This window comes from Eleutherodactylus coqui, chromosome 2 (assembly GCF_035609145.1).
Source record: "Eleutherodactylus coqui strain aEleCoq1 chromosome 2, aEleCoq1.hap1, whole genome shotgun sequence".
NCBI classification, from domain to species: Eukaryota; Metazoa; Chordata; class Amphibia; order Anura; family Eleutherodactylidae; genus Eleutherodactylus; species Eleutherodactylus coqui.
Window position 1 is genome coordinate 160,378,369 of NC_089838.1, and position 23,058 is coordinate 160,401,426.

At 43.2% G+C, this 23,058-nt stretch overlaps 1 protein-coding gene across 1 annotated transcript in view; it reads left to right on the forward strand.

Annotated features, from left to right (window-relative positions):
- Positions 1–15,187: 15,187 nt before the first annotated feature.
- LMOD2 (leiomodin 2) overlaps positions 15,188–23,058 on the forward strand; it is a 31,266-nt gene continuing 23,395 nt past the window's right edge. The window contains exons 1-2 of the mRNA XM_066591853.1: positions 15,188–15,562; positions 16,858–18,237. Of these exons, the coding sequence (XP_066447950.1) occupies positions 15,293–15,562; positions 16,858–18,237 (1,650 nt within the window). The 5' untranslated portion in view covers positions 15,188–15,292. The remainder of the gene's footprint in view (positions 15,563–16,857; positions 18,238–23,058) is intronic.

Sequence of the window (23,058 nt, forward strand, 5' to 3'; positions counted from 1 at the left end):
ACTATAGGAGCCCTACACGTTGAAACCTGCACATTTCTGGTGATGCGAGATTTGTCTGTGGACGTCATCCTAGGTCTCCCCTGGCTTCGGGAGCACAATCCGGTAGTAAATTGGGACACGTTGGAACTGGTAAAGTGGGGTCCCCGCTGTGCCAACCACCTATGTCCGGTGGAGGTGGGTATCTCCACCTGCGAGGGGGTTCCCCTACCAGATTACCTCTCCGAGTTCTCGGACGTGTTCTCCAAGCAATTATCTGAAGCCCTGCCCCCTCATAGAGAATGGGACTGTAAAATTGATTTGATTCCTGGGGGCAAACTTCCCAAGGGCCGCATTTATAATGTTACGGTTCCAGAGAGAGAATCCATGAGGGACTATATCCAGGACAGCTCTGCCAAGGGGCACATACGGCCCTCAGAATCCCCGGTGGGTGCCAGGTTTTTCTTTGTCGAGAAAAAGGATGGGGGTCTCCGGCCCTGCATAGATTATAGAGAGCTAAATAAAATCACAGTCAGAAACCAGTATGCTCTTCCACTCATTCCTGACCTCCTCAACCAGGTCGCTGGTGCCCAATGGTTTTCTAAACTTGACCTCAGGGGAGCGTACAACCTCATTCGCATTCGGGAGGGGGATGAGTGGAAAAGCGCCTTCAATACGCCTCTCGGTCATTTTGAATACCTAGTAATGCCTTTTGGATTGTGTAACTCCCCCGCCATTTTTCAGGGATACATGAATTCTGTGTTTCAGGATATCATGGGGGTGTTCGTTGTTGTATATCTAGACGACATTCTGATTTTTTCCTCTGACTTGCCAAGTCACCGTACTCATGTTCAGACCGTGCTAGCTCGACTCGGAATAAGCTGTTTGCTAAGCTCGAGAAATGCGTTTTTGGGGTACAAAAGATATCATTCCTAGGGTATATCATCACGCCATGCGACTTCCAGATGGATCCTGGCAAGGTGAAAGCCATCACGGAGTGGGCCCGGCCAGGTACCTTGAAAGCTCTTCAACGCTTCCTCGGCTTCGCCAATTACTATCGCAAATTCATTAAAGACTTCTCTGTGGTGGCTAAACCTCTAACGGACCTCACCAGAAAGGGAGCAGATGTGAGTACCTGGTCTTCTGATGCTCTTAGGGCCTTCGATACCCTAAAGGCGGCGTTCTCTTCAGCGCCCGTCCTAGTACAGCCGGATCTGTCCTGCCCGTTTGTTGTGGAGGTAGATGCCTCAGAGTTTGGTGTGGGAGCGGTACTGTCCCAAGGTCCCTCCACACTCACTAACCTTAGACCGTGTGCCTATTTTTCTAGAAAGTTCTCTTCCACCGAACGGAACTACGACATAGGCAACCGGGAATTGCTGGCTATTAAGTGGGCTTTCGAGGAGTGGAGGCATTTTTTGGAAGGAGCTCGTCACCAGATCACGGTACTCACAGACCATAAAAACCTCACCTATTTAGATTCTGCTAAGAGGTTAAATGCTCGGCAAGCCCGCTGGGCCTTGTTTTTCTCTCGGTTCAATTTTGTTGTTACCTATAGACCTGGCTCTAAGAATGTCAAGGCAGACGCCCTGTCTAGGAGTTTTGGTTCCCCGGAACCTTCCGAGTCTGAGCCTGAGAGTATTCTCTCCCCTGTGGTGGTGCTCGCTGCTGTCTCCTCCGACCTTTCACCTCTCATACACGCCGCTCAACAATCCGCCCCTGAAGCCCTTCTGGAAGGCAAATTTTTTGTTGTCACTGAGATTGAATGTGTTAGAGGAGACACATGCTTCAGTCCTAGCTGGACACCCCGGTATCAGGGGTACTCTAGAGTTAGTATCCAGACTCTATTGGTGGCCGCATATGGCCAAGGATGTACGGTTATTTGTGTCCGCGTACCCGGTTTGCGCAAGGGGGAAGAATCTCAGGAAACGTCCTGAGGGTCCTCTTCTTCCCTTGCCCATTCCGTCTAGGCCATGGTCCCATTTGTCAATGGATTTTATTACTGATCTGCCATCCTCGCTGGGGAATACAGTCATTTGGGTCATAGTTAACTGCTTCTCTAAAATGTCACATTTCGTTCTGCTTTGCAAGTTGCCTAACGCCAAACTTCTGTCTGAAATGTTCATCAAGGAGATTGTTCGGCTACATGGGATCCCCGAGGATATTGTGTCTGATAGAGGGGTACAGTTCGTCGCTCGCTTCTGGCGAGCCTTTTGTAAAAATCTAAATGTTAATTTGTCTTTTTCCTCCGCCTTCCATCCCGAGAGTAACGGACAAACGGAATGGATGAATCAAGAACTTATCCAGTACCTGCGACTTTTTGTCTCTGATAACCAGTTTCAGTGGGCCAACTACCTACCTCTCGCCGAATTTGCTATTAACAACCATGTTAACTCGTTGTCCCAATTGTCACCTTATTTTGTAACTATGGGTTCCACCCCCGGTTCTCGCTTTCTACTCCTTTTTGTCTCGAACAATCCGGCCGCTGACATATCCTCTGAGGAACTGTGCACAGTTTGGGCCCAGGTTTGTAAGAACCTTCAGGGTTCCCAAGAGAAACTACGTAAATACTCCAAGAAAAGATGTACTATCTCGGCACCTTTTGTGGTCGGGGAGCAAGTTTTATTGTCATCCAAGAATCTGAGACTTAAGGTTCCCTCCCTGAAACTTGCTCCTCGGTTCATTGGCCCATTTACTGTGTCGCAGGTTATCAACCCAGTGTCATATAAGTTGTCACTTCCGGACTCCTGGAAGGTCCACAAGGTTTTTCATAAAAGCTTGCTTAAAAAGTACGTGACTCCAGTTCTACCCACCCAGAACCCGCCCCCTCCTTCCTTGGTACAGGGGGAACTGGAGTATGAAGTAGAAAGGCTTGTTGATGCCCGACGGGTTAGAAGTGGGCTGCAATACCTGGTCCACTGGAGAGGATTTGGCCCTGAGGATAGGACGTGGGTCCCTGCCAGGGATGTTCATGCGCCACGCCTAGTCCGATCATTCCACAGGGCTTTCCCGCTCAAGCCCGCTCCTGGCCATGGGGGTCCGGTGTCCCCCCGTAGAAGGGGGGGGTACTGTCAGAACCAGCAATTCTCGCGGCCGCCGTGCCCGCACCACCGGTCATGCCACCCAGCTTACAGGAGTGCGGCGTAGGGGAGCCCCGGTTCTAGTAATCTCCCCGGGCCGCTGTAAGACTGGTCACCGCCGGGTTGCTAGGGAGGCAGCAGGTGCTTGTCTAGTTACGTGACTACCTAGCTGGCTTCCCTGGTAACGGTCTGTTCTGCAAGGCTGGGGCGTGTCCCCAGCACCTCCTTGATTACCCTGCTGCTGTCAGGCTCCCCGCCCCAATCAGCTGCTGGGGCGGGAGCTCTGACAGCATTTAAAAGTGTGTGTTTTCCTTCCAGCCCTTGCCAGTGTAAGTTTGGTTCTCCAGCTGCACCCGCGTTTATTCTGACTGCTCTTTGTGACCCCAGCTTTCCTGACCTCTGCTTTTGGACCTTGACTACGTTTTTGCCTGACCCCTCTGTACTGCGTACCCTCCTGTTGCCGACCCGGATTGTCTGACCACTCTACCGTCTTTGTCTTCAGTGTCTGTTTGTCTTCCCGTGTCCCGCTTCCCTAGTGAGGGTAGGGACCGCCACCCAGTTGTCGCCCTGGGGGTTAGCCCAGGTAGGGAAGTAGGCAGGGACAGGGGTTGCAGGATATCTCAGGCACCCCCATATCCCGGACACTGTCCTGACAGATATGCCACATAAAAGTGTGACATATAATGCTATATCCGCTTGGTCCTGGAGGAGAGCGTTACATTACCATGGTAACGCACCCTCCATGTAAAGGGTTGAAGGACCTGCGTCGGGCGGAATGACATCAAGACGCTGGGAGATCATGTGACTAGCGTTGTCACATGACCAACACAGTGATACGTCACACTGTTAGGAATCTAATGTGGGGATTGAATCCGGAAGTATTATACATGAACCGGAAGTCCCCCACAGGTTCCCCCGTGCACCGGAAGTTATGTTACGGCCGCCCGGGCTATTGATCATGGAATAAGCAACAGTTGTCACATAGGTAAGACCTGGTTTATGATAGTATATAAGGTCGGTAATTGTTCTATATGTCACTTGAAAAAGTCGCTGTTATGCGACGAAATGCGTCGGACATATTTTCAATAAAAGTATCCAAATGTTTTGATATGTAAGGAGCCTTTCATTGATTAGGCTAAAAAGGTCTGCTTTGGAGCGCTGGATCTTTTTTGTTTTTTTCTTCATATTCGGTTATAAACAGCTTGGTGCTCAACTTTATGATGCAGGAGCACAGGCCTTCTAGCACACCTCTCTAATGTTTTCAGTGCAAGTTCTGTTTCTAATTGTACACTCACATTATCCAGTCAGATGAAACTTCGTAAGTGGGCTACCATCGGTGTGCAGTAACTTGTGCCTATCAAATTTGGTAAGATGGCTTAAAATGGTGGCAACCATTTAGACCCATACAGCGGTGCTGCCACTAGTTGAGTTTCACTCTATGGTTACTTAATGCTGTGCACATTAACTTAGTTCTATATCCATTACTTACTTCAACGTATATTAAAAGAGGCTAACTTATTATTCGGGTTGGAGCGGATCTCACTTACAGTTTGTCGCTGAAGAGTACCAGCATCTCTGATCTTATGTCATGCTTATAACTAGTGTTTACTGTTTGCAAGTACATTTATAAAACATTTAATTGCAATCATATGTAGACTTCTTTATTCCTCTGTTAAGATTATTGTCTGTAAATCTGTTCTTGACCGTCAAAATCTGAGCACAAATTTAGAATCGGTACCTAAAACTCTGTAAGAAACACAAAACTTTTGTCTGGAAAAAATAAAAATCATTTTTTGTAACCCAGTGAATTCATTGGGGGGTCTGAAGGATACCCTAATAAATAATTGCAATGGGAAGGTATTTGTAAGCTAGCTCTTCTGCATTTCTCGGTCCATTTCTGTGTAAACGACACCACTGTGATCATATCAGGAAGGTTCTATAAATTGTTAAATTAGTTTCCAGAAATTAGACCCTTTTCTAGAACAGCCAGTTGTCTTAATGTATTATTAAACCACTTTAAGCCATTTGAGATAATTGTGTCCTCGAAATGTACAGTAACATGGAGGATAAAACATGATGTTCTGCCTGCGTGTACAAAGTATGCATGAAGCTTTATAAAGGAACTGTCTGCTCTCCATGCGTCCATTTTAGTAAGCGCTTGTTATTCTTCATGACATAACAATTATGGGGTATCTTTTCTTAGAATTCTGACTTGTGCTTTGCCTACTAGACGTTTCGGAAAACATTGACAGCTGGGTGTTATCATTCCCCTTGTCAAAGTGCCAACACGTCAGGGGGTGGGGCTTATCATGACGTATGATTTTACCTCCGTCATTCTAAAAAGAACATGGCTGTTTCAAAATAGATAGGGTGCAGAGTTTGAGTGCTTTTTGGATACGGAAATGCTGCAGAATTTGCCACGGGAATTTCTGTTGAGGACATTCTGCAGCATTTCTGCCACAAGTAAACATACGCCAGCAGTAATAGAGACCCCCAGAGCGACCCCAGCAATAATAGTGATATCCCACAGCAGCCCCAGTAGTAGTAGTGACATCTCACAGTGGCCGCAGTAATAATAGTGACATCCCACAGCGGCCCCAGTAGTAATAGTGACATCTCACAGTGGCCCTAGTGGTAATAGTGACCCCCACAGCGGCCCGTGTAGTAATAGTGCCCCCCACAGCGGCCCCAGTAGTAATAGTGACACCCCATAGTGGTCCCAGTAGTAACAGTGACCCCCACAGCAGCCCCAGCAGTAATAGTGATACCCCACAGCGGCCCCAGTAGTAATCGTGACATCTCACAGCGGCCCCAGTAGTAATAGTGATATCCCACAGCAGCCCCAGCAGTAGTAGTGACATCTCACAGTGGCCATAGTGGTAATAGTGACATCACACAAGGCCCCAGCAGTAATAGTGACATCCTACATGGGCCCCAGTAGTTATAGTGACATCCCACCGTGGCCCCAGTAGCAATAGTGACATCCCACAGCGGCCTTAGTGGTAATAGTGACCCCCCCACAGCGGCTCAAGTGGTAATGCTATTACTACTGGGGCTGATATAGGGGACACTATTGCTAATAGTATCCCCTATATCAGCCCCAGTAGTGATAGTGCCCCCTGAGACCCATAAGTTCGCCACCACTACTCTAGTCAGTGCTGACAATGCCAGGTTATGTAGGAACACACCCTATTGACAAGGGGAATGGTAGCACCCAGTATTCATAAATATTTAGGAGAAATAAGAGAGGAACAGCACAATGTAGAGTGTTAAGAAAATATTTCTAAAATTATTATCTTATTCAAAATACAAATATTGACCAAATCAGACATGTTAGGAGTGGTGACAGGCTATATTTAAAGAGGAATCTTATTTCTATGCAGATAATGGGCTGTTAACATCACATTTCAGCCATCCGTCAAGTGTGTATATTTTAATAATTAAAAAAAACAAAACATTAAAACTTATTACCTGATGTACTCATAGACTATAATTGGTCAAACACATTTCAAAAGCGCACACTTTTCACTACGTTTGGCTCCACTCAGATTTGTTTATATATATTTTTTGGGACACTTTTCTGTCACACAAAAAATGTATGCTCAATGTATATTTTAAATTATAGGCAATGTAGATAAAGCTGTACATTTCCATATGTTTAACATATGTTTTTTTTCTCAAATGCCTAAAAAGAAGAAAAAAGTGTTTAGCTACGAAACTTTATTAAAAGAAAGACTGTACAGTAAAAAAGCATATGTTTAAACATAAATATGGACACAAATGCATGGTTATACGTTTAAATTGCACACAAAAAAGTTTACGTATGCTGAAAATTGAATATAATTGTATCGTTTCTCATGTACATCTAAGACCGCCTGTACATGGCTTGGTCAGATTCCGCATGCAGGATCCTGCTGCAGAATCCGACCCGCCGTGTGCCGGTGACCCCAGTGTACCTGTCCATTGTCTTCTAATCTGTGCTGTGGATGTGCCGGCTGGTGAACATGCGCAGTACAGATTATGCCACACCGTCGCTAGGCGATGATGCAGATTCCGAATGATGATTGTGGAAGGGTCGCGAGGCAGATGGCTTCCATGGACTTCAATGGAAGCTGTCTGTATGGAGGCCGCACAGAATCACTCAATGCTGCGATTTCTCCTCCACGAGCAGAAAATCATAGTCGATTTATACTAGTGTAGAGGAAATTGCGCTTTACCATAGCATGCTATGTGCGGAATTTGCTGCAGAATCTGGAGGCCACTGTGAATTCCGCAATGCAAATCTGTCCGTGTGCAGGCGGCCTTACATATACGCATACACAAAATATATATAAAAATTGTAATGTGAACAGCTCCTTACTGCGCTTGCTACATACTTATGCTGTTATGTTTTGTGAACATTCTACATTGATAGATTGTACAGGCGGAAAATTAGTTGTTAATTCACAGAGATCTGCCTAGGCCTAATACAGTTATAACAAGTCCTAAACTGTGAGCAGGGTGGGGTGGTAAGGTTTTTCAGCCTCTGGATGTACGCAAGGATGTCCCAATATGATGACAGCCAAAGGAGATGACAGCCAAAGGAGACACAGAGCAAGAAATGTACATACCATTGTGACTTTTTAGCCTTCGTGTACCCCACACGCCACTTTTCTAAAATAGGGTGGGGCTCCATAAAAAGGGGGCATGCACTCAGTGGCCCATTGTATGTACTAGAATTTACATCAGGAACCAACGTAAATTATAGTGTAAATCTATGCCAGCTCATAGCTGGCATAGATTTCACAGTCTGGCACACACACTGGACATACATGCCACTTTATATATTTAATGCATATAATGCCTGGTCTAAGTAAATGTCTCTCAAACTATGTAAAAGATTTGTAGCATTTATATAGAGTTTAAACTTCACTTATATCAAAGTTGAAGCCCTATTTAATTGTACATAAGAGTCAAAGTAGATATATTACTTATAGTTGCCCAGTAAAAGGCAGTATACATATAGGTCACCTATGTACCATGGTCAGAAGAAATCTACAGCAGTTTTTTTCAAATGAAAGGTAATGCAGCACACAGATCCTCACTCTTGAGTAATGACTGTCTCTGTATTAGCATGTATGGTGGTGAAGGAGTAAGAATCTGAGCGACTCTGACAATGAACAAACTGTGATGGCTAAATTAATGGTCAATACTAAAACATATCCATCATATGTTGCTAAAAAACATTAAACATGCTGTCATTCATTAATTGTTCTACCACTTACATGGTTTATATTATTCATTGTATTGAGTGTAATTTGCAATATATAGGTTCAACTATTAGGGCTCCTTCACACGAACGCAGTGATTCTTGGCCGGCCGCAGCGCGGCCAAAAATCGCATGAGCGAGAGGCAGCCATGACCAAGTCACAGCTGCATCTCCTGTTTTAACACCCATTCAGACGGCCAACCGGGAGAGAGTTTAGGTCTGCCCCCTCTCCGGCCCTTGCCGGCTGCCTGCAAAGGAAGGGGGCGGGAGCTAGTGTTTTAATCTCTCTCCCTGTCCCACCCCTTCCCTTTGCAGACAGCCATCAGAACCGCTGCTAAACTCCCTCCCACCTCCCTTTTCCGGCAGCTTTCATAGGAATCTGTGGGACCGGGTGGCATTTTCCAGCCGGAAGATAGGTCCAGACAAGAGATGAGCGAGCATACTCGCTAAGGGCAATTGCTCAATCGAGCATTGCCCTTAGCGAGTACCTACCCGGTCGGAAGCAAAGATTCAGCTGCCGGCGGCAGGCGGGGGGCGGAGGGGAAATCTCTCTCTCCCTCTCTCCCCCTCGCTCCCTCCTGCTCACTGCCGCAACTCACCTGTCACCCGCATCGGCACCCGAACCTTCTCTGCCGAGCGGGGAGATACTCGCTAAGGACAATGCTCAATCGAGCAATTGTCCTTAGCGAGTATGCTCACTCATCTCTAGTCCAGACCTATCTTTTTTGTCTGGCACAAAACAGCCGTTTTTACACACCGGAATCGCCTATCTGAACTGATGCATTGGAATCCAATGCTTCAGATGGTTGCGATTTTCGGCCAGCTGTAAAATGCTGTAATTGATGTTGATTCTGCTAAAGAAATTGCACCATGTTCAAAGGGATCTTCTTTATACCAAAAAACACCAAAATTGAAAAAGATGATTCTTGTAGGAAAAATTATGCTCTTTTCAGTGGTATAACAAGAAATAAATTTGAAGCGGTCCCGCATTGAGATATTGGGCTTTGAAATTAGAAGAGTTTCGCACCATGTTTGTGTGTTAATATCTCCACAAATATGTCAGCCTTTGTTCTGATTCTGCAGCCATATATTGTCATGCAGGTGGTTAATGGACTGGGAAAGCAGAACCTACCCAACTGGTTTTGTTTTTGAGTTGTACAGTGTCAAAATTTGGCCTGCGCATTACATAACGTAATTTTGAAGCCACTTTGAGGTTAAATTGAGTCACATATTGTTGTGCGAGTGTTGATAGTACATTTTTCGTGCTCACAGGCACAAGTTGAGCTCATATGTTGAATTTCAGCATTACAGCTACCATGATTCTGCAATGGTCAGATGTCAAACTTTGCAAAATCTTTGCTGTTGAGGCAATGTGGTTGGTGGGACCTCCACGCAACGGGCTGTGGTGCTCCAGGTATATGATATCTGGAGCTAAACTCTTACAGAACCTCATTTCAAACATATATGTATATATACGATTTTTAAAACTGGTCCAATTGCCATTGAATGACCCTAAATGTAATCGGTATTGAGGAGGTTAGTTGTCCGGTTCATGGCAGAGAAAGTTATTGGCACAGGAAACTTTCTGAGTAATGGAAATGGGCACTCTTTTACCTTTGAGACTCAATTTTAAAAATAACACCATGTACATTTATTGACAATTGCTGATCATATGTGATTTGTAAAATCTGGCCAAGATTTCTGGTCCATTACATGTTTTCTCAACTCCACAGGTGCAGATATCTTAGGCATTTCCTCATATATCTTGTATGCTGTGAATGCTTGAAATGCATTTGCTGTTGCTTTACCTGGAATGTGCACCCAATTTCTTCTTTTTTAACATGAATTAATAAAAGTTGGACTTTTACATCTTGGAGCTGGAGACGACTTCTCATTGTGATTGTTACCTGAGATCACCGTTCGCTTTTTTCTGTGCTCCATCTGGATCATTCACAAGCCTGAATCCTCAAGTGGTGGTAAGCTGCCATATTTTTTGGTTTCTAATCCCCGATACCCACAGCTATAGGTGTAACATAGTAACATAGTTCGTAAGGCTGAATGAAGACAATGTCCATCTAGTCCAGCCTGTCTAGCCTCCTGTTTTGTTGATCCAGAGGAAGGCAAAAAACCCCAAGAGCAGAAGCCAATTAGCCCTTTTGGGGAAAAAATTCCTTCCCGACTCCCTAATGGCAATCAGACTGTTCCCTGGATCAACCCCTAATAGTTCCTACCTGCCTGTATACCCAGATTAACAAATAATCTTAGATTTATAGCCTATAATATCCTTCCTCTCCAGAAAGACACCAAGTCCCCTTTTAAACTTCTCTAAGGATTTTGCCATCACTACGTCCTCAGGCAGAGAGTTCCACAGTCTAGCTGCTCTAACAGTAAAGAATCCCTTTCTATGTTGGTGATGAAACCTGCTTTCCTCTAAACATAGCGGATGCCCTCTTGTTACCGTTGCAGTCCTGGGTATAAACAGATCCTGGGAGAGATCCTTGTATTGTCCCCTCGTGTACTTATACATGGTTATTTGGTCGCCTCTTAACCTTCTTTTTTCTAGAGTAAATAGTCCCAATTTGGATAGCCTCTCTGGGTATTCCAGTTCAGTCATTCCATGTATTAGTTTAGTTGCCCTTCTTTGAACCCCCTCCAATACCGTAACATCTTTCCTGAGCACTGGTGACCAGAACTGTATGCAGTATTCCATGTGAGGCCTGACAAGTGCCTTATATAATGGAAGGATAATGTTCTCGTCCTTCGCCCCTATACCTCTTTTAATGCATCCCAAAACTTTATTTGCCTTTGCAGCAGCTGATTGGTATTGGTTACTCCAGTTTAGTCTATAGTCCACTAGTACCGCCCATGTCTTTTTCCAAATCACTTTTCCCTAACGGTACCCCATTAAGCGAATATTGGTAACATCCATTCTTGCTGCCCATGTGCATAACCTTACATTTATCAACATTGAACTTCATTTGCCATTTTTCTGCCCAAGCCCCCAGCTTATCTAGGTCAGTTTGTAGCCGCACATTGTCCTCCATTGAATTAATTATATTGTATAATTTTGTGTCATCTGCAAATATTGAAATTTTGCTGTGCAGCCCCTCTATCAGGTCGTTGATAAATATATTGAACAGAATGGGGCCCAATACTGAACCTTGTGGCACCCCACTAGTGACTGTGGCCCAATCGGAGTATGTATGAGTCATTTATTACCACCCTCTGCTTTCTATCATTGAGCCAATTTTTAACCCAATTACACACGTTTTCACCCAATCCAAGCTGTCTCATTTTTTATATTAGCCTATTATGTGGCACGGTGTCAAACGCTTTAGAGACGTCCAGATATACGAGATCAATAGACTCTCCCAGGTCCAGCTTAGAGCTTCCTTCATTGTAGAAACTGATCAGATTTGTCTGACATGAGCGACCCTTCATGAATTTATGCTGGTGAGGAGTTATTCCCTTGTTCTCCTTGAGGTGCTCATTGATGGCGTCTCTCATAATCCCCTCGAAAATTTTTCCCATTACTGAAGTGAGACTTACCGGCCTGTAGTTGCCAGGCTCACTTTTGGTCCCCTTTTTATAAATTGGAACCACATTGGCAATGCGCCAATCCAATGGTACCGGTCTTGATAGTGTCTAGAAATATTAGGTGTAGCGGCCTAGCTAACTCATCACTTAGTTCCCTTAGTATCCTTGGGTGTATTCCATCTGGGCCTGGCGATATATCGATTTTAATCTTCTTTAACCTGTTCCGCACTTCCTCCTGCGTTAGGTATGACATATTTTGCGAGGGGTTTATTTTATTCCCCTGTATCTCGTGTGGCATTTCCTTTTCGTTTGTGAATACGCTTGAAAAGAAGCTATTTAATAGATTTGCCTTCCCTCCATCATCTTCAATGATTTTCCCTGCATTATTTGTTAAAGGGCCAGTGCTCTCCCTGCAAATCCTTTTGCTGTTAATATAGTTGAAAAATAGTTTTGGGTTGTTTTTGCTCTCTTTGGCGATCAGTCTTTCCGCCTCCTCCTTGGCAATTTTGATCGTATCTTTGCATATTTTGTTTTTTTCCCTGTACGATTTTAGCGCTTCTTTGCTGCCTTGTTGCTTTAGTAGTTTGAACTCTTTCTTTTTTTCGTTTATTGCCCCTCTTACCGTCTTGTCGAGCCACATTGGTTTCCTTTTAGTTGAGATTCTTTTATTTTTAAAGGGAATGAACTGTTCACATGAAGTGATTAGGATCCTTTTGAACTTTTCCCATTTGTCCTCCGTACTGGCGTTTTTGAGGATGTTGTCCCATTTAATGTTACCGATAGTAGTTCTAAGCTGCTCAAATTTTGCTTTACTAAAGTTTAGTTTGTTTGTCGCTCCCTGATAAGGCTTCTTATTGAATGACAGCTGGAAGTTGATTATATTGTGGTCACTGTTCCCCAAGTGCCCCTCAACCTGTACCCCCTTTATTTGGTCCGGCTTGTTAGTTAGTACTAGGTCCAGAATGGCCCTCCCTCTTGTTGGTTCCTGCACCAGTTGGTTCAGATAATTATCTTTAATTACTCTCAAGAACTTATCACCCCTGTAAGATTTGCAGGTCTCATTTTCCCATATTATGTCTGGATAATTAAAGTCCCCCATTATAATTACTTCATTGCGGTTTGACACCTCTTCTATCTGCCTTAATAGTAAATTTTCAGTTTCTTCTGTTGCTTTCGGTGGTCTATAGAAGACCCCTATCAGGATTTTGTTATTTTTTCTTCCCTGTATTTCTACCCACAGAGATTCCACCTGTTCTTCTCCTACCCCTATGTCCTGACGTAGTCTCGGATTTAAGTTCGATTTGACGTACAGACATACCCCTCCCCCTTTCTGGTTCCTTCAGTCTCTTCTGAAGAGATTGTACCTATGTAAATTCGCCGTCCAATCACACTTATCATCAAGCCATGTTTCCATTATTCCAACTATATCATAACTCTCATCAGTCACTCTTGCTGCCAGCCCACCCACTTTACCAATCAGACTTCATGCACTTGTGGTCATACAATTGATATCGTTATTTTTGTTTTTTAAATTCGTTTTGATGCTATTCGTACTAATGGCTGACCTCACATTTCTAACTGTACTAACCCCCCTCCCTGCTCGACCCCCATTCCCATTTCTTTGACCCAGGTCGCTATCTACACTGGCTACCCCACTATTTCTCATTTTGCCCTCCCCCCAGTCCCTAGTTTAAACACTCCTCCAGCCTTCTAGCCATCTTCTCCCCCAGCACAGCTGCACCCTCCCCATTAAGATGCAGCCCGTCCCTACGGTAGAGCCTGTAGCTGACAGCAAAGTCAGCACAGTTCTCCAGGAACCCAAATCCCTCCTTCTTACACCAACTCCGGAGCCACTTGTTTACCTCCCTAAGATCCTGCTGCTTTTCTAGTGTGGCTTTAGGTGCAGGTAGTATTTCTGAGAAAACTACCCTGGAGGTCCGCGCCCTAAGCTTGGACCCTAGGTCCCTGAAATCATTTTTGACCTCTAATTTGTTCATTGGTGCCAACATGCACCATGACCGCTGGATCCTCACCAGCTCCTCCCAGTAATCTGTCAATCCGATCCGCGATTTGTCGAACTCGAGCTCCAGGAAGACAACACACCGTTCGACGATCCCAGTCTTTATGGCAGATTGCCCTATCTGTCCCCCTAATAATTGAGTCCCCCACCACCAGGACCTGTCTAGCCTGCCCTACGCTCCCTGTCCCCATCTCACTGGAGCAGTCATCCCCCTGGCGTTCAGAGGGCGTGTCGTGCTGCAGCGGTGCTGGCTCTGTAATGCCATCCCCCTCATCTGCCAATCTTGCAAACTTGTTGGGTTGTGTTCTCTTTAGGGAGGCCTATCACATCTCCCAATCTAACTACTCCCCATTAATCCCTTTTCTACACTCTCCCTCACAATGTGATCACAATACTCCCTATACACCCTAATGTAGTTCAAATTTGTACATTTATAGATATTGGCTAGTGACCGGTTCATGCAGCTTTATCTGTATTACCCTGTTTATTTTAAAGATGGCTGGACCATTGTACAGAACAAGCAGTTGAACGACATGTCACCTCTATTTCCACATAGATTGTAAGCTCTTGTGAGCAGAGACTACACTTCTGTTGTTCAAATTGTTTATTTGTTTATTACTGTAATGTCTGTTTTTGTCTGTTCCGACATACAAGGTGCAGTAGAATATTTTGGCGCTTTATAAATGAAGATTATTCCTATTATCTGTTCCGGAAATCAGACCCTGACAATTAGAAAAGTATGGCATATAAATTATGGATACGGTTTAACCGATGCACATTATCTATGCACATCCTGTAATAAAGGACTAGTAGAAAACTTAAAAGTAAATGAATTTTGGTAAACTAGAGAAGAGAAACACATTGGGCTTCATATAGTGGTTGCCATACACAAGACTTGTTATTGCTGTTAGCCTGTTATTGTAGGATGCATTAGAGTCATAGTGATATCTGATTGCAGTTGAAGCAAGGCAGCTCTCCAGTATACATTACAATAAGGTGATTGTGCTGATAGCTTAGTAGAACACTTTAAAAGGATCCTAAAATTGCATTTTATAAAGAAAATGTAGATATGCTTTACAATAAATTATTATTATAGGAATTCTAAGCTAATGAGTATACCCTTTATAAGGTAACATTTAGTGTGTCAGTGATCCCACAGTCCGTGAGGCTCTAATTCACACGTGATGTCACTTTGTCACTGTCTCTCTATCCAGCTGACGTTTGAGGCTTAAATAGAGTATGTCTTCATCTCTTTTTGTTATAAGGGAACACCCCTGCTGCTTTTCTTAAAAGGCTGGCTCATATCATCTAACTTGTCAGTTGGTGCTCACAAAGGACAGAGCAGACAGCTCAAATATTTTGACCTTCCTTCTTGTTACATTTGGTTTTCTTCATTGACTGGTTCTAGCCTTCTCTATAGCACCCAAGGGGACCATGTCTGCCTTTGGATACAGGAGAGAGATCAGCAAGTATGAAGATATTGATGAAGATGAGCTACTTGCTTCACTATCACCAGAGGAGCTGCAAGAGCTGGAAAGAGAATTGGAGGACATTGAACCAGATTGCAAGCTTCCGGTTGGAATGAGGCAAAAAAGTTTAACAGAGAAATCTCCAACAGCTAACTTCAGCAGAGAAGCACTAATGGCATATTGGGAGAAAGAAACCCAAAAGTTAATGGAGAAAGAAATCGGTACAAGTTCTGAGGTGGGCTAATACAGTATATTGTTTACATCTGACCTTATTTAAATGTGCAAGTGACCATCAATGAATTATCTAGCAAATAGAATGTAGTTTCTTACCTAATATCTATTGAAACCAGACCTCAGATGCAGCACAGTAAATTAATGAATGCAAACATTGCAGTTGTGCTAATTACAGTTTAATCTGAAAAAAAATATTTTAGCATAGATCTTAGAGTTAATTGATAAATGTAGCTCTGATATGTATATGTATATATTAAAGCAAAGTCTATACACTAAAGAAGAAAATATTAGACAGACATTATAACTGTAAATGACTACAAATAGAGATAATTAATTACATTCAGTGATGTAAACTGGTATTGTAAATATAGTTATGAATATAATAATATTAATAGATGCTAATTGTTATGTGAACAATATTGTAATGTCATGACGAAACAGTATTATAACAACACATATATAATTACTTTATTTACACTGTGATAAAGAACAAGGCTCTACCAAAACACTTCCAGTTGCCTCTTTAGTGGATTCTCCACCGCTTAGTCAAAGCCCTCCACTTGTCTCTGGTATTTGATTGTTCTCCAAACATGGTAGTTATCAGAGGTTATTATATTGCTTCTATATTTAACCACCATATCATCTGGCTTCTACCTCAGGAAAATGACAGTGTGTTGCATGACAGTTAGCTTCATTAGTTATCAGATAGAGGGTGCCCTTGAAAACTGTTTCTTCTTTTAACTCTTCAATAACTAATAATGGACAGTCTCCACAATGGATAAAGTGTACAATATCTTGTGTACAATTTAGTATTCAATAATTTGCACAAACATATTCAATAAAACAATTAGTCAATACAACTTTTTACCATCACCATATTTAGAAAGCGACACAAAGTAGATACTACTAGAACCCATAAAGTCACAGAGCTTTTTCAAAACCCAGAATAGCAGATCTGATATGCAGTGATGTGAGGAGAGGAGTGATCTGTAACTGTATTACTAGGTAGATCTTTAAATTTAGGAATGTCTAAAACCTTGGTTTCCATAGGTGATGCAATGGCAACTATTTCCTCTTGGCATTTTAAAAAAAAAAAGCAAGGGAAAAGGAGATAACTAAGAGTTGTGTGAACAATAGCAATTAGGCAAACTGTTACTTCTCACTGTGTGGGGCAATGCTGTTTAATAGGAATTACGTGTACTGTACGTGTAAAATATGTAACAGGACTCTGGAAGTATTGCAAACAATGCAAATCTAGCATCTAATCATTTAACATCAGTTACTTTTGCTCTTCAGAATGACAAGGAGGAGGAGAATGAGGGAAGTGAAGAAGATGACTTTACAGGAAGCAACAGTGAGATTTCTGAGGAGGTTTATACAGAAGAAGATGAAGAAGAAGTAGAGGAGGAGGAGGAAGAAGAAGAAGCGACTGAAGAAGAGGAGCAGGAAGTAGAAGAGAGTGAAAAGGAGGATAGTGATAAGGAAGACACTAAAGAAGAGGTTCAGTGTATAGAAAAAGATCGTCAAACCATAAAAATTCCTATTCAGATACCAGAAATAAAGTGCAATGGAGTTACTGTTGATCAAGCCAGCTGCAATGGTTTCAGTGCGAATCACGGCAAATATAACAGACAAACTGATGAAACAATGAACAATAAGGCATCTGCAAGCCTTATGCTCTCAAACCCAACTGTTATTGAGGAAGTTCTAGAAAGCATTAAACTCAATGATCCCGAGACTTTCGAAATCAACCTAAATAATATGGAGAATGCAAAAGTTGACACATTAGTGGCATTTGCAGAAGCTCTTAAAAATAACACTAATGTTAAAATATTCAGTTTAGCAAACACTCATGCTGATGACAATGTTGCAATAGCTATTGCTAATATGCTGAGGGTTAATAACAGTATTACATCTCTAAACATTGAATCAAATTTTATAACAGGCAAGGGAATATTAGCCATCATGAGAGCTCTTCAGTATGCAAATAATACACTGACAGAACTACGGTTTCACAATCAGAGACACATCATGGGCAGTCAAGTAGAAATGGAAATCGTAAAATTGCTAAGAGACAATACAAGCATTGTCAAGCTGGGTTATCATTTTGAGCTTCCAGGGCCTCGCATGTCTATGACAAGCATCCTTACTCGAAATATGGACAAACAGAGACAGAAAAGAATGCAGGAGCAAAAGGAATCTGGTTATGATTCTGCATCTAATGTGAGGACCAAGACTTTGCAAAGAGGAACTCCTGGGTCCTCACCATACCCATCACCTAGAAACTCACCATGGTCATCTCCCAAAGTCACTAGAAAAGTTCAGTCTACTGTCACTATACCTCCACCACCCCCACCACCTCCACCCCCACCACCACCTCCTGCTCCTCCACTACTTCCAATAATTCAAGATAAAATAATTCCAACTAGAAATATAGCTGAAGTTATCAAGCAACATGAAAGATCGGCCAAAAAAATTCAAAATGGACAGAGTAAGACAAAAGGGAAAAAAAGCAAAAAAGAACAAAATAATATTTTTAAAGAAATTAAGAATTCATTAAGATCAATTTCAGACAAGAAAGGAGAAGAAAGTTCAAGACCATCTACACCACAAAGATCTGCACATGATGATCTTATGGAAGCTATAAGAGGCAGCAGTGTAAGACAACTTAAGAAGGTAGGCACGATCTCGTCTACATAAACATGTCGGCAAATTTCAGAAGATATTGTTTTTAGCAAGTTGTAATTTTAAACTCCCTTATGCACCTAATTTGCAGAAATTTGTAGTTATATGTGTCCGAATAAAAGCAGGCATACAAATCACCATTCACTTCACTCTTAAATAGAGATGGATGTATCATACCCTCTTCCCATTGCAACCATTTTCCCATAAGTTGAAATGTAGCCAAATATCAGCATCTAAAAGAATTGTAAAATGTTACCATATGACACCTGTCCTGATATAGTATTATATCCAGTTTTTGGAAGAAGTATATAATACTATACCAAGATGGGTCTTCAGGATTCATGAGAGGAACACATGGGCAATTTGTCATATGATGACACTTTACTATTAGAGATGAGCGAGCGTACTCGCTAAGGGCAAATACTCGAGTGAGTAGTGCCTTATGCAAGTACCTGCTCGCTCGTCTCAAAAGATTCGGGTGCCGGCGGGGGTGAGCGGTGAATTGCGGGAGTGAGCAGGGGGCAGTGGGGGGGAGAGAGAGATCTCCCTCCCGTTCCTCCCCGCTCTCCCCCGCCGGCACCCGAATCTTTTGAGACGAGTGGGCAGGTACTCGCAAAAGGCAATACTCGCTCGAGTATTTGCCTTTAGCGAGTACGCTCGCTCATCTCTATTTACAATTTTTTCAGATAGATGATACTTGACTACATTTGAACAAGTTTTGGAACTTTATTGAAAGCTGTTGCTAGTGCATTTACTGTGAGGGATGATGGCCATTCGTTTTATTTAATTGGAACACAACTCCTTATCAATAGCATCACCATTTAGTATAATTTTGTGATATTAAAGTGGTTTTACGGCGTAGTTGAAATCGGTGGCAGTGGGGGGAATCTTGAAAATTAATGAAAAAATAACAGTACTCACCTCATAATGCCTGCTGCTCCTCGACCTCCACTCTTTCTTTCTGGCCGCACTCTGTTTACATTGACTGCAGTAGTAGTAATTTAAAAAAAAAACATATCAATTTGGTATCACTGAAGTTGTAACGACCCACAGAATATAGTGAACATATAATTTTTGCCTTACTGTGAACACTGTAAAAACCACAATCCAGAAAACAATGACATTTGTGTTTTTCCACCTTACCCCACTTAAAATTTGTTGAAAGTTTTTCTACACATTATATGGTGTATTAAATTGTGCCATTAAAACATACAACTCGTCCAGCAAAAAACAAGCACTTAAATAGCTGTTTTGATGGATAAATAAACTATTTATGGCTCTTAAAATGCGTGGCTAAAAAGACAAAAATGAAAAACTGCAAAATGACTGGTCCTCAAGCGGTTGTTGTCCGACCATAAGAACTTATCACCTGTTCACAGGATAGGTGACAAGTGTCTGAACATTCGAGGTCTGACTGCCTAGTCCCCACGATTACAAGTAGGGGGATCCCAGGAGTCCTGTGTATGAAAGGAGCAACAGTCAAACATGCACACTACTGCTCCATTCAATCTCTTTGCGCTTAGCAGAAATTGCCAAGTACAGTGCTCATCTGTTTCTAGCAGTCCTATAGAGATGGATGGATGAAGTGGTTGTGCCACAAGTGACTGCACTGCATTTATACGGGGAGACCTGAGACAGCTTCATAGTATAGAACCATAGGGCTCTGTGCAGCTTTAGAAGCTCCATGGTATCTTAGAGTATTCTCATACGTGTCAGATCCAATGTGGATCCCGCAGTGCAGGTTCTTTTAAGCTGCAGATGTAGAATGTTGATGGAAATTCTTGAAAACCCATCTACATTTCATTTTCGCAACATGTGAATAAAGTATTTTAGAAAGAGGGAAAGCATAATGATGCTTTGGGAGAGAACTAATAATAAGGTGGCTGCATGTCCCTCTTGTTGCCTATTTCAGCAATATATTAGAAGATAGCTACCATTAAAAATATAATATGACATTACAGTGTGAATAGTCGTGGTCAAATGTTTTGAGACTGACACAAATTTTGGTTTTCACAAAGTTTCCTGCTTTAGTTTTTGTAAATTGTTATGAAAAGTTATCAGATAAATTGCAATAAGTTGCAAAATCATTTCTTGCCATGAAATCATTGTCTTCTTCTATAAACTATGGTTACCTCCAAGGAAACATGTACAGTCATCATTGCTTATCATCAAAAGGGTTTTACAAGTAAGGGCATTGCTGCTTGTAAGATAGCCCCTAAATCAACCATTTATCACATCACCAATAACTTCAAGGAGAGAGGTTCAATGGCTGTGAAGAAGGCTTCAGGGCCCCCAAGAAAGTCCAGCAAGTGCCAGGACTATCTTTTAAAGAAGATTCAGCTACAGGATTAGTTCAATACTAGAGATGAGCGAACGTACTCGTCCGAGCTTGATATTCGTGCGAATATTAGGGTGTTCGGGATGCTCGTTACTCGTAACGAGCACCACGCGGTGTTCTGGTTACTTTCAGTTTCCTCTCTGAGACGTTAGCGCGCTTTTCTGGCCAATTGAAAGACAGGGAAGGCATTACAACTTCCCCCTGTGACGTTCAAGCCCTATACCACCCCCCTGCAGTGAGTGGCTGGGGCGATCAGATGTCACCCGAGTATAAAAGTCGGCCCCTCCCGCGGCTCGCCACACATGCCTTGTGACTTAGCTGAGGGAAAGTACTATCGTGCTGGTGCTGCTGTAGGGAGAGCGTTAGGAGTCAGTGTAGGCTTCAAGAACCCCAAAGGTCCTTCTTAGGGCCACATCTACCTGTGTGCAGGCTGCTGCTAGCAGTGTTTTTTTTTTTCTCAAAATTGGCAGTGCAGAGCATTGCACCCGGCATTAGGGACAGAAGTGGTGCATAGGCAGGGAGAGTGTTAGGAGTGAGTGTAGCCTTCAAGAACCTCAACGGTCCTTTCTAGGGCCAAATTTAAGCGTGTGCAGTACTGTGCTGGCTGCTGTTAGCAGTGTTGCATATTTTTTTTTTCTAAAAATCGTCTGTGCAGAGCATGGCACCCTCCATTGATACTACAGGGACAGAATTGTGTAGGCAGGGCCACAACACAGTTATTGTTCATTGAATATACGCAGTGGGTCCTTCCCTTTGCAAAAAAGGAAAAGAAATTATATTTGGCCTGCCTGTGTCAGTCCTAAGGTCTCCGTGTACGTGTGTGCTGCGTGGACAACGTACAAAAATCAGACGCAACCAGCTACGGTTTACTGCAGGCTTGCGCCATTGTCTTTCCTGACTGGCAAATACCTGCTCTGCTAGAGTTAATAACTCTGCTACACTAAAGTTGTGTGTCACTTTTTCAGGGCCACACTACAGTTCTAAAAGTTATTGTTCATTGAATATACGCAGTGGGTCCTTCCCTTTGCAAAAAAGGAAAAGAAATTATATTTGGCCTGCCTGTGTCAGTCCTAAGGTCTCCGTGTACGTGTGTGCTGCATGGACAACGTACAAAAATCAGACGCAACCAGCTACGGTTTACTGCAGGCTTGCGCCATTGTCTTTCCTGACTGGCAAATACCTGCTCTGCTAGAGTTAATAACTCTGCTACACTAAAGTTGTGTGTCACTTTTTCAGGGCCACACTACAGTTCTAAAAGTTATTGTTCATTGAATATACGCAGTGGGTCCTTCCCTTTGCAAAAAAGGAAAAGAAATTATATTTGGCCTGCCTGTGTCAGTCCTAAGGTCTCTGTGTACGTGTGTGCTGCGTGGACAACGTACAAAAATCAGACGCAACCAGCTACGGTTTACTGCAGGCTTGCGCCATTGTCTTTCCTGACTGGCAAATACCTGCTCTGCTAGAGTTAATAACTCTGCTACACTAAAGTTGTGTGTCACTTTTTCAGGGCCACACTACAGTTCTAAAAGTTATTGTTCATTGATTATACGCAGTGGGTCCTTCCCTTTGCAAAAAAGGAAAAGAAATTATATTTGGCCTTCCTGTGTCAGTCCTAAGGTCTCTGTGTACGTGTGTGCTGCGTGGACAACGTACAAAAATCAGACGCAACCAGCTACGGTTTACTGCAGGCTTGCGCCATTGTCTTTCCTGACTGGCAAATACCTGCTCTGCTAGAGTTAATAACTCTGCTACACTAAAGTTGTGTGTCACTTTTTCAGGGCCACACTACAGTTCTAAAAGTTATTGCTCATTGAATATACGCAGTGGGTCCTTCCCTTTGCAAAAAAGGAAAAGAAATTATATTTGGCCTGCCTGTGTCAGTCCTAAGGTCTCCGTGTACGTGTGTGCTGCGTGGACAACGTACAAAAATCAGACGCAACCAGCTACGGTTTACTGCAGGCTTGCGCCATTGTCTTTCCTGACTGGCAAATACCTGCTCTGCTAGAGTTAATAACTCTGCTACACTAAAGTTGTGTGTCACTTTTTCAGGGCCACACTACAGTTCTAAAAGTTATTGTTCATTGATTATACGCAGTGGGTCCTTCCCTTTGCAAAAAAGCGAAAACATTATATTTGGCCTGCAGGCTTGCGCCAATTTATTTCCTGCCTGGGAAATCAAATCACTGGTAATACAGCATGCTGAGGGGTAGGGGTAAGCCTAGAGGACGTGGACGTGGACGTGGCCGAGGACGCGTAGGCCCAAGTGAGGGTGTGGGCACAGGCCGAGCTCTTGATCCAGGTGTGTCGCAGCCGACTGCTGCGCGATTAGGAGAGAGGCACGTTTCTGGCGTCCCCACATTCATCGCCCAATTAATGGGTCCACGCGGGAGACCTTTATTAGAAAATGAGCAGTGTGAGCAGGTCCTGTCCTGGATGGCAGAAAGTGCTTCGAGCAACCTATCGTCCAGCCACAG